The 12,139-nt window shown below is 47.3% G+C and overlaps 1 protein-coding gene across 4 annotated transcripts in view; it reads left to right on the top strand.

The window, feature by feature from the left end:
- Positions 1-12,139, top strand: part of GALNT2 (polypeptide N-acetylgalactosaminyltransferase 2) — a 220,806-nt gene that overhangs the window by 183,730 nt on the left and 24,937 nt on the right. For all 4 annotated transcript variants that reach the window (XM_033199314.1, XM_033199316.1, XM_033199315.1 and 1 more), the window contains exons 8-11: positions 1,129-1,216; positions 4,177-4,264; positions 5,447-5,550; positions 10,513-10,639. In XM_033199314.1, the coding sequence (XP_033055205.1) occupies positions 1,129-1,216; positions 4,177-4,264; positions 5,447-5,550; positions 10,513-10,639 (407 nt within the window). The remainder of the gene's footprint in view (positions 1-1,128; positions 1,217-4,176; positions 4,265-5,446; positions 5,551-10,512; positions 10,640-12,139) is intronic.

The following is a 12,139-nucleotide window of genomic DNA, read 5'->3' as shown; positions in this document are numbered from 1 at the left end:
TGTTACTAAGTTGTATTTCTAAATCTTTCTTCTGGCTAATAAGGGTTCTCTAAGTGGCTCAAGGAAAACACTTGCTCTTTGGTTAACTGTCAGCATGGGGCACAGTCCAGGGTCTGTCACCAGTGTCTGTCATTTGAACTTAAAGAGATTAGAGACGTTAAAAGGCCTTATGTTCACAAACTCTTACCAGAATGATGACAATGTGGCATAAAGAAGTGGCTCAGTCTAGGGTTTTTTTTGTTTTTTTTTTTTTAATATAGAATTACAGGGGCTGGGCGCGGTGCTCACACCTGTAATCCCAGCACTTTGGGAGGCCAAGGCGGGCGGATCACCTGAGGTCAGGAGTTCAAGAAGAGCCTGACCAGCATGGAGAAACCCCGTCTCTACTAAAAATACAAAAATTAACCGAACATGGTGGCACATATCTGTAATCCCAGCTACTCGGGAAGCTGAGGCAGGAGAATCACTTGAACCCGGGAGGTGGAGGTTGCAATGAGCCAAGATCACGCCATTGCACTCCAGCCTGGGCAACAAGAGTGAAACTCTGTCTCAAAAAAAAAAAAGATAGAATTACAGATAAGGCAAACTTAGAATCTGGAAATCTCCAGTTGATTTGGTTAACCTTCTACTGTGATAATATCGGTACTTACCACCTCTCGCACACACACTCCCACATAGAAATATATTCCTAATTTTGATGTATGGGCATTTTAGCAGTGATTCCATTCCTCAGGTTTACTGCAGCTCACAAATCACTGATAGTATTTGGGCAAACAGAAAATGACCCTTGGGACACAGCAACACAGTTTTCGCCTTTAGCTGGGTGAACCGATGGCTACCTGTCCCATAACCATGGGTGTCTCCACTCCTCGAGGGACTCCTGCTACACACCCACTCCTGACCTCCCTCCCTGCCTCCCAGCAGGCCACAGCACATCTGCAGATGGCCAAGAGCAAGACCTTTTGGGCCTGGGTGGGGAGGCTGGGTTCTTGCGGGCCTAGGGTAATAGGTAGTAAGGGCCAGTCGGGTTTGCCCTGTGCCTGCCTAACACTAATGCCTTCTATGGTTGGACGGGTTTTTTGTTTCGCTGGATTTTGATAACTACTCCTCTCTTTGTTTGTATTTTAGGACAGGACTCGGGTTGTGTCACCCATCATCGATGTCATTAATATGGACAACTTTCAGTATGTGGGGGCATCTGCTGACTTGAAGGGCGGTAGGTGTCTGTCATGGTGCCCCTCCTAGCTCGTCCCATCTACACCAGCATCTGATCACCACTCCCTCTCATTGTCAGGAGTGACAGTGACAACAGTGTTCACGCCGTAGTGTGTGTTCTGAGTAAAAAACGCCTGTGTGCTTAACAAGTAGGACTTCATAAAGAGAAAAAATAGACTTGCTCCCTTAAAGAGCTTCCTGGGTTTCCCTTTCTCCTCTTCCTTGACCTTCTGTCGCTGTTGCGAGCCATGTGGTTCCATGAACAGATAGGGCATCCTTTTTGATCAGAGATGATGAAGCCCTCCTTGCAGGAGTCTGGGGTGAGAAACTTCACGGAGCTGAGGCTCTGTGGGGTTCAAGGGGCTGGAGCCTGTCTTTGCTTTCTCTGCTCACCCCGGCTATTTCTCTGACAGGCTGTTCTCTTGCTGGTTGCTTAGATGGACACCTGTGCCATCCTCAATCCCCTCTCCCTCAGCAGGCCCACGTGTGACCCTGTTCTGCTGATACAGCCCCTTGCATATATCGTGGTTTATTTTACCCCTCTTTCCCAGCCCAACACCTGTGCCTGCTTCACCCCGGTCCCCTTTCGTTGGAATGACCACGCCAGTTTCCTGTATGTCCTTACAGCACCTGCCCTGGAGCCCCAAGAGCACTTTGTCTCTTTACCCTCTTAAAAATTATCAAAGACCTCAAAGAGCTTTCATCTGTGTGAAGATGGACTATTGTAGATAGACAATGAGCAGAGGGTCAACTGATGGTCTGACATCAAAAAAGAAGACAGTAAAACTATAAAATAGGGCCTTGGCCAGGTGCGGTGGCTCACGCCTATAATCCCAGCACTTTGGGGAGGCTAAGGTGGGAGGATTGCTTGAGCCTAGGAGTTCAAGACCAGCCTGGGCAACATAACAAGACTCTTGTCTCTATAAAAAAAAAAAAAAAATTAGCTGCGTGTGATGGCCTGCCAGCTACTCAGGAGGCTAAGATGGGAGGATCACTTGAGCCTGGGAGGTCAAGGCTACAGTGAGCCATGATCAAGCCTGGGAGACAGAGTGAGAACTGTTTATTCGTACACTGACAAAGCCTCACTCCCTCCCCAGCTACCTCCCTCGGTCCCACCTGCCTCTTGCAGGCCCCGTCATCATGGGCAGGCCGTTTTGCCTCTGCTCCTCAGTTTCCCCATCTGGGAAATGGGATGATAATTGTGCTGGCCGCACAGGGCGTAATGGAGTTAGACATCAGCGGGAGGGCAGGCATGCTTGGAGGACTGTACCTAGGGTGGGAAACATAGCACTCGGGAAAGATTCCCAGCGAATGGTAAGAAGTAAAATGTTTGGGGACATTAAAGAGGAGGGATCCTTAGATAGCTAGAAAGCCTGACCTTCAGAATGTTTTATTTCCCCAAGTATTGGAAGAGCTGAGATCTACCGGGCTCTATTTCTCCCAAAGCAGCTGTGTATGTCAGAGCAGGGGCAAGAACAGCCAGGTGCTCCATGTGGGGGTGCACGTCTTCTGGGTCAGAGGAATGGGACCACATTCACCCTAAGAGCTTTTTATGAAATTCCTTTAGAAGAGGATGCCATTCTTAGCAGATCTTTAATCTGCTATAGCCTCTCTCTTTGGACCAAATTAATAAAGTAAATAATAAGATAATAGTAAACATCAAAAAAGTAAAGGAAAGGTTATGTCAGCTAATCCTTAACCTTCTCTGTTAGTGGAACAGCCAGGACATTGTTTTTCTAGTTTGCCTTCGTGGCCTTTGAGGCACTGTGCTAAGAGCCAGCTCAGGGACCCGTGAGGGTCTCCTCTTTATGCATTCCTGTCCCCACTGCCTGGGCCCCTGTCCATTTCCCTGTCTCTTTGCCTGAGGCCACTGTATCCTGCAGTGAGGGGGCTGGGAGACCTCTTTGTCCAGAGCCATAAATTCTTGGCCAGCCCAGGACGCTCAGAAACCCCCACTCACCAGCCTTCAGTCACTGGGGCTGTCAGAACGGACAGACTATGAATTCAAAGCATGCAGACAAATCCAAACTTGAACATCGCAAAAGCCCTGTTGACAAAAAGCCTGATGGCAGAGAGCTTAAGAGGATTGAAAGATGCATAGCCCTAGAGTCATTAGGTTTGGCTGTCAGACCCTTAGAACTGGAAATGCAGCACCATGAGCCATGTGTTTGGCAAGAAGTGGCCTCCTGATACACCAGGACAGCTTCCGCAGGTGGGGCCTGCTGGCCTCCAAGAGGCACTATGCATGTGACCCTGGGAGCGAGAGCGGGACCTGAGGCTCTGCAGATGCCCACAACCAAGTCCAGGTACAGGGTTCAGGCTCTTCCATCCTGAGGGGTCTGTGGATTCCAAAAATGAAATGCAGCAGGTGCCAAATATATCTGAAATTGAAACTTATTTGCCCAGCTTGGCAACTTCCACTGGCTCATTTTCCCTTAAAGTTTTCATATTCCCAGCGTGTTCCCACTCCATTCTTGCTGCAAATACAGTCTGAAGTTTGCTGGCCCAGGGGACTGACAAAGCCTCATTCCCTCCCCAGCATTCCCTTCGCCTGGGGCAGTGTTGGAGGTGCCACGGCTTGATTTTCATAGCAGATGCTCTTTGTCCTCACATCCTTACGGGCCTTGGACATGCCCTGATGACCACCACACAGACCTCAGTTCTCTCCCCATATTTCATTTGTTCTTATGCATTTCAATATTAGAAAAGCCTGACTCACATTTTCTTTAGGGAGGGACAGGGAGATTTCAACATTCACCCTCCCTGCCAGTCTCTCTCTTCCAGCTACACCCACGCCCCCAGTCCCCTTCTCTCTCCTCCACACCTTCTTTTTTGGCTTTGTTGTGGTTTTCATTGAGTTCTGTCCAAACATCGAATATTTTTAAGCTGTGAGGAATGGGGGTGTCGGGAGGAAGTGGCCAGTCTCTTGTCAACACCCCTGTTTCTTTTCCTGGCTGGCAGGTTTTGATTGGAACTTGGTGTTCAAGTGGGATTACATGACGCCTGAGCAGAGAAGGTCCCGGCAGGGGAACCCAGTCGCCCCTATAAAGTAAGTGCCAGCATCCTTCAGGGTGCCTCTCCCGGATGAGACCCCAGGTTCCGGCTTCTTTGCTGGGCCCATGCCACCTGGAGACCCAGTGGGGCCGTTCACCTTCTGCCCTCCCGTTTCCCCTCAGCTCAAAGATGAGCAGATGAGCACCTTCCACCAGGTTGTAGAATAAAGTCCTTGGAGATTTCTTTTCCACAGTCGAAGTCTCACATAGGTTTCTAAGGCATATCTGCTAGGTCTGTGCATTCCTGTGTGTTGATACTGTAGAGCATTTCTGTAGCAGAGCAGGATCTCCAAGATGACCCCAGGCCCAGGAAAAGGGGCTTGGTGGGCAGCAGGAGACTTACTGCAGCCACTGCCTAGCAGGCTTTTGCCCTCCTGCAGAGGAGGGAACCCATGCTCACGAAGCCCATGCTTTAAGATTCCCAGGCCGGGCAGTGGGCTTCCTGGTTGAGAGTCAGGATGCCTTCTCTAGCTGGGGAGAGAACGGGGCACCTATTCCAAGTCGGCACACAGTTAAGTGAGAGCGCATTCACAGAGTACTTAGCACTGAAATATATTTGCTGACATTTAGCCAACATCTGCAGTGTGCTAGAGACCTTCCCAGCACTTTACACTGAATTCGCACAGCGTCTCTGCTGGGAACAAAGTAGGGAGCTCAGCGTACATCTGTTGTCAGCCGCTTCCCGGGGTGATGAAGTGAGGAGCATGGTGGGTTCCCTTGTAGAAGGTGGAGCCTCATCTATGATAGTGATAATGAGAGCTGGTGCTCTGGAACATTTCCTAAGTGTGCTCAGGGCTTTATGCCCATGATTTTTTTGCAATCCTCATAGCTACCCTATAAGGAAACTGACACACAGAAAGGCCGAGTTCTTTGCCTCTGGCAGCATGTCAGTGAGTGATCCAGCCCCAGCAGTCGCTCCTGCAGAGGGGAGGCTCAGTCCAGCCCCTGGCACTGTGGGAACATCCAGGCAGGGACAGTAGCAGAGGCATTTGAAGGCAGCAATGGTGAAGCAGAGAGAGCAGCACCCTGGGCACTGAGCAGAAAACAGTGGCAGTGTGGCTGTTCTGAAGTCAGCTTATTGTTAGGGAATCAAGGCTTGGCCTTGGCACAAGGGTGCTGGCAATCTAACCTTGACTTTGCCCTCTCCTCCCTCCCCCCTCTTCTTTCTGCCTCTTTAGAACCCCCATGATTGCTGGTGGGCTGTTTGTGATGGATAAGTTCTATTTTGAAGAATTGGGGAAGTACGACATGATGATGGATGTGTGGGGAGGAGAGAACCTAGGTATGTACAAGCCTCGAATCTCAGGACAGAGAAGTGCCTCAGCTCTGCAAAAGGCAGGGTGTCAATTGGGAAAAAAATTTAAAAGGCTTCAGAGTGACCATTCACTGGGCTTAATCGATCCTTGCAAACACATACGTAACACCCCTTTTGCTCTTGAAAGTCTAGTGGGTTAGGCATTAAAATGTGCCTCCCTAAGTTAGAGTGGAGGATGCCAGAATACTGATAAAGTCTTTGAAGGGAAATGCAAACTCTTTCAAGTCATCTGAACCCAAGTGTTTGTAATGCAGGCTTGCAGAAACAGAGGGAAACAGTCCAGGAGCTTGGATTCATGCTGAGTGGTGGAGAGTGGAAAATGAACCCTGGCAAGGCTGGTGGGATTGAATTGAAATCATGAATATCCAATGGGGCAGGGAGGCCTTGGCACTTAATTCCTTCTCGACTACCTTTGTGAATGGTTCTCATTTGTTTTTTTGTTTGTTTGCTTGTTTTTAAATACCCCGTGCAAATCATTTTTACCCGGGTTTAGGCACAGTGAAATTTTACACATTGTGGTCTTCGTTGGTAGCCTTATATTAACTGCATAAAAGATAAAAAGATTTGTTTTGTTTGTTTAGGGTTTGGGGTGGGGGAGTTCTTGTTTTTTGCTTGTTTCAATTAAAGCCTTTTGTTTCAAATGCTTGGCTTTCTGAGCAAATTCTCCTGGACTGCTTGCTGCGTGTTGTTAACTTACATTCGTCCTTGGGTGAGTGTACCCTGGAGGACAGGGGAGAAGGAAAGAGGAAAAAATGAGGCCACTCATTTTTCATAGTTTAAGACTTTGAAATTTTTTGTTACTTTAAAAGAAAAGACTAGACTAGCCTATTATTTTTCCATTGTTTTATGATGTTGAAGTCAGTGATACCATCTCATCTTTGAGGATTTCTCTGCCTTGGTTTGATGCTGAAAGCTTCTTTAGGCTCAATTACTATACTGCGCGGGTGGAGGGACTGTGAGTCAAATTCCTTTTGGGTTTTTGTTTTAAAATGATACATTAACCTCTAGGGAAAGCTTGAATTGAAGTCATTGGAGTACAAAAGGCTTCAGAATTGTTAACCCTCTAAAGAGAGTTCTGTCACCCTATTCCATGGGTATCTCCTACTGGTTTAGTGGAAATCCAGCAGGCCAGGGTCACCCAGTAGGGCAGCGTGTCATGTAGGTGGCCATTTTTCAAAAGCAGTGTGGTTTTCAAAAGTGTGCATACCATTAGCTGAAATGAGACACCAGCCAGCATTTTGTGTCATCGTGTAGGAAGAGTGTTGATTTAAATATCTAAGGGCCGGGCGCGGTGGCTCAAGCCTGTAATCCCAGCACTTTGGGAGGCCGAGACAGGTGGATCATGAGGTCACGAGGTCAGGAGATCGAGACCATCCTGGCGAACACGGTGAAACCCCGTCTCTACTAAAAAATACAAAAAAACTAGCCAGCGAGGTGGCGGGCGCTTGTAGTCCCAGCTACGCCGGAGGCTGAGGCAGGAGAATAGCGTGAACCCGGGAGGCGGAGCTTGCAGTGAGCTGAGATCCGGCCACTGCACTCCAGCCTGGGCGACAGAGCAAGACTCCATCTCAAAATAAATAAATAAATAAATAAATATCGAAGGAAGCATTCACCCAGAGACTGGGGGGAAGATTTGTTGTAAAGAGCTGCTTTATTGTGGTTTGGTGTTTGTATTTATTATGCAGCTGTGCCTAGGAGGTTCTAGGGCCTGAGCGGTTCAGGTTGGGGTGAAGGTGAACCCTGCAAGCAGGAGCGCATCTCAGCCCAGGAAGGCTGGGGCGTCTTTCCCTCCATGACGGGCTCTCCTGGGTTATGCCAAGGACTTGGACTCCCCGTGAGGTTCAGTGGGCTCAAGGGCTTCCACATGAGAAGGCCATGCCATGAGCCTTTCTCCTTAGCACTGCTCTGGCTTCTGCTTGTGGGGGCCGTGCACACTGCTAGCCATTGCTGGCCTGAGGGGCCTTTGTGGGTGTGCATTGGAAGAGGTGTGTGGTTCAGAGAGGCCCAAGTAAGATCCAAAACTACCTCCTCAGTGTGTGCCCCACTGGAATGACCAGAGCTTCCCATTTTCCTAATCACGTAAGTCCTTATGTCATTTAAGCAATTAAAACGGAGGACTAAGAACTTAACCCTTAGCTCTAACGACAGGCGGTAAGGCTCCTTGGGGCATTATCTGTGCTTCTCTACATCCCTACTGTTCTTAGGATGGTGCTAAGTACTTCCAGGGAATCATCTGTTTGTGCTTTCTTAACAGAGTGTGGTCTGCAGAGGGCATGCACCTTGCCCAGGGTCTCAGAGCCAAGATGTAAACACTAACTGCCTAATTAAAAAGCCATTGAGTTTTACTAATTATCCTCAAAGTTATAGGGTTCAAATGAAATCAGCGCAGAAGATAACTGTAGTTGTACTTAGCCTTGAAAATATCCCACAAAAGCCCTGGAAGGATCCCTCGTTGGCTTAACAGACTCACTGTAGAGAAGCCAACGGGATTTCCTAGTCCCTGATTCTAAATCTTCTAGTGAGGCAAATGGATATTTAAATTTTATTTTCTGAAATAGAGACAACTTTTTTTTTTTTTTTTTTTTTTGAAATGGAGTCTCACTCTGTTGCCAGACTGGAGTACAGTGGCACATTCTTGGCTCACTGCAACGTTTGCCTCCCAGGTTCAACTGATTCTCCTGCCTCAGCCTCCCGAGTAGCTGGGATTACAGCATGTGCCACCATGCCCAGCTAATTTTTTTGTATTTTTAGTAGAGACGGGGTTTCTCCGTGTTGGTCAGGCTGGTCTCGAATTCCTGACCTCTGGCTATCCGCCTGCCTCACCTCCCAAAGTGCTGGGATTGCAGGCATGAGCCACCGTGCCTGGCCGATAACTTCTTAGGTTGTGTGGGAACTGTAAAAAGTAAAGTCAGAAACTTTGACTGCTTATGCTTGCGTGATTGTAACCATATGTTTTCTATTACTACAAGAGAGCTGCTTATTAAAGCCCCGTAATAGCTGCATGGATCACCCATTCCTAGTGAGTGAGGCATTAGTTTGCTGCACCCAAGTAGAAACTCATGGTGTTCTGACCCCTGTGTTGTATTTCCTGCCGTGTGCCTGGCAGTCTGGGCACCTGTTGCCATAACTAGGCTGACTGTCTGCAGGATTTGCCATCAATCCACTGTATGGTCTGTGATGGACCCACCCTATTTCTGATCTGTCGGTACAGTGACTGCACACACTGTAGATTTTATATGTGAATATTTGTACTTCTTTTAATTTGTTAATTGAAGATAATAATTGTGCATATTCATGGGGTACATAGTGATGTTTTAATACATATAATGTATGGTGATCAGATCAAGGAAATTAGCGTATCCATCATCTCAAACATGTATCATGTCTTTGTGTTGGGAACATTCAGTATCCTCTTTCTGGTTATTTGAAACTATGTAATATATTATCGGTCCCTAGAGTCACCCTACAGGGCTGTAGAACACAAGCAGGATCCCTCTTCTCTAGCTATAATTTTGTATCCTTAAACAAATCCCTACTCCTTCCTTCCCAGCCTTTACTATCCTCCATTATACTTTTTACTTCTATGAGATCAATGTTTTTTAGCTTCCATGTGTGGGTGAAAACATGGTGTTCAACTTTCTGTTCTTATTTCACTTGATTTCCTGGGAATACTATCCAGCCAGAAAAAAAATGAAGTCCTGCCATTCGCAGTAACTCTGTTGACTTTTGTCCTGCCTCCCTAACATGTTCTTAGGGATCTTAGATGATACAGAGGAAAATTCCCTTTTGTATTATACAAACCTTGTGAAGAAAAACTGTTTTTGCCTTTCAGAAAATCCTATCTTAGTTTTTCTATTGAATCTGTTTCTTGTATTCAGTCAGACCCCTGACTCAGACTCCAGTCACTCACCTCGTCAGTGGTGATACGGGCAGGTACCTGGTTGGAAGGTACCTGTGTGTCACGAAAGAAGCACCAGTCAGTCTAAGCTTAGTTAAGTTCCAGTGGCCAGGGCAGTCTGTGTGTTTAAGTAGGTATGGGTAGTGCCTAGCCCTGCACGTCTCATTCCTCCTACAGATCAGTTCTGTGTTGAAGCAGGTGAACAGCAGCCTTCCCCAGGGAGCATTCCACCTGGGCCAGTTGGTTACTGATGGGTCCAAGCCTGTGAGCAGCGTGGAGATATCAGTCAGTTACTTGACTGTCTTTGATCACTACCATAGTCCTTAAGGCAGTCCCTAAGTCCATGGTCCATAAGTCCAAACTCTGCCAGGAGGCTTGAGCCTGCTAATGCACAGGGACTTGTATTTAATAAGCTTTGCCATTTGAGGGAAGGGATTATTTTCCCCTGGATGGGAAAAGCCAAGATGCATCCTGGGGTTCAGTCTGTTAAAAATACGTTTTAGAGAAAGATGGCATATATGGTTGTCTAGAATATGTAACAATAAAGCTTAATTGTACATATTTATATACCTTCAGTTTTGCCGTTTCCCACAGTGTTGATACTAAGCAAGTGCAAATGATCCTGAGCCGGCTAGTGAGGAATTCAGCACAAGTGTTTCATCACTCAGTAGTTATGATGCTACTGGGTATACATGATCTTATGCCAGGAGGCCTTGATATTTACAATAGGCCAAGAAGCATTCTTGTCTCAAGGTTTCTACTCCACATCTGAAAAATATTTCCTCATGAACCTTCTTTCTTGATTGTATTGTGGTCCAGAGATCCAAGTGTGTCAAATGTCCCTCCTGTAGAGAGTTCTGGGTCAGGTTCTGGAAAGAGGGAGGTCCTTATCAGGTCTTCTTCAGCAGTGGAAGGCATGGGAGCCCCATGATGGGATGGTGGGGGGGCTTCTGTACCTGCTTGGCGTGTCTGCTGTTGCAGAGCGGCGTCCCAGGCTCTGCCAGTCACCCATGTCTTGTTCATCATCTCAGAGATCTCGTTCCGCGTGTGGCAGTGTGGTGGCAGCCTGGAGATCATCCCGTGCAGCCGTGTGGGACATGTGTTCCGGAAGCAGCACCCCTACACCTTCCCGGGTGGCAGCGGCACTGTCTTTGCCCGGTAAGTAGTGAAAGGCTGAGTGGGATCCAAAACATTGCTGACCACCCTGAAGGCAGGACTTGACCTTGGGCTGTTTGAGGGCAGATGTCCTTCAGTGGGTGTGGTGCATTTATACAATGGAATACCACTTAGCAATTGAAAGGTGCATCCACGGATGCAGGATACAGCCTGGGCGCCTGAAAGGCACAGTCCATGGATGCGGGATACAACCTGGGCACCTTTCCAGGGCGTGCTGCTGAGTGAGAGAAGCAGTTACATACATGATTCCACTCATGTCATAGCCTCATAAAAAGCACAGCTGTAGTGATGGGAGCCAGACCAGTGGTGGCCAGGAGCTGGGATGGCAGGGAAGCAGGGAGTGTGACTGCAGAGGGGCAGCACCAGGAATGTTTGGGGGAGGGACAGAGCTGTTCCGTCTCCTGGTTTTGGTGGTAGTTGGACAAATCTTCATGAGCATGAAGGTTCTTAGAACTGTACACCACCCCCGAAAATGTTATGGGAAAATTTTTTAAAGAAGAAAGCTCATTTTATATATATATATATAAAACTATTCAAGGGACAATTAAAAGCAACATTGTCTTAGTCCATTTTACGCTTCTCTAACCAAATACCACAGACTGGGTGATTTAAAATGAACAGAAATTTATTGACTCATAGTTCTGGAGGCTGAGAAGTCCAAAATCAAGGTGCTGGTGTCTGGCGAGGGTCTTCTTAATGTGTAATCACATGGCAGGAGAGGAAAGAGCAAGAGGGAGCCAAATTCTCCCTTTTATAATAGCATCAATCCCACCCATGAGGGTGGAGCCCTCATAGCATAGTCACTTCTAAAAGGTCACCCCTTAAGGCCTCACCTCGGCTGGGCATGGTGGCTCGTGTCTGTAATCCCAGCATTGTGGAAGGCCGAGATGGGCAGATCACCTGAGGTCAGGAGTTTGAGACCACCTTGGCCAACATGGAAACCCCATCTCTACTAAAAATACAAAAATTAACCAGGCATAGTGGTGGGTGCCTGTAATTCCAGCTACTTGGGAGGATGAGGCAGGAAAATTGCTTGAACCCTGGAGGCGGAGTTTGCAGTGGGCCAAGATCACGCCACTGCACTCCAACCTGGGCAACAGAGCGAGACTCTGTCTCAAAAAAAAAAAAACAGCCTCACCTCTTAATATTGTTACAATGGCAATTAAAGTTTAACATGAGGTTTGGAGGGGACATTCAAACCATAGCAAGTATTAAAAGTCAAGCTGTACTAAATGTGTATACCACAAGACATCATGATACAGAGTCACGATTCTTGATGGCCAGTAGATATATTTTAGTAAACACGAAGATGCCAACAGAAGGGCTTTCTGAAAGTAAAATAGAAAGTAGTCATTCTGTCAAGCCAAGTGTTCTCCTAGGGAATTCTCTTACGTGCTAAAGATAGAACATTGTACAAGCCAGACCTGAGGGAGATTTCCTTCTCTTGAGTGTAGACAGCAAATCACACAGCTGAATAAGGTA

Source organism: Trachypithecus francoisi, unplaced genomic scaffold (assembly GCF_009764315.1).
Source record: "Trachypithecus francoisi isolate TF-2019V2 unplaced genomic scaffold, Tfra_2.0 Lachesis_group5, whole genome shotgun sequence".
NCBI lineage: Eukaryota > Metazoa > Chordata > Mammalia > Primates > Cercopithecidae > Trachypithecus > Trachypithecus francoisi.
This window is presented reverse-complemented; position numbering and strand designations above follow the sequence as displayed.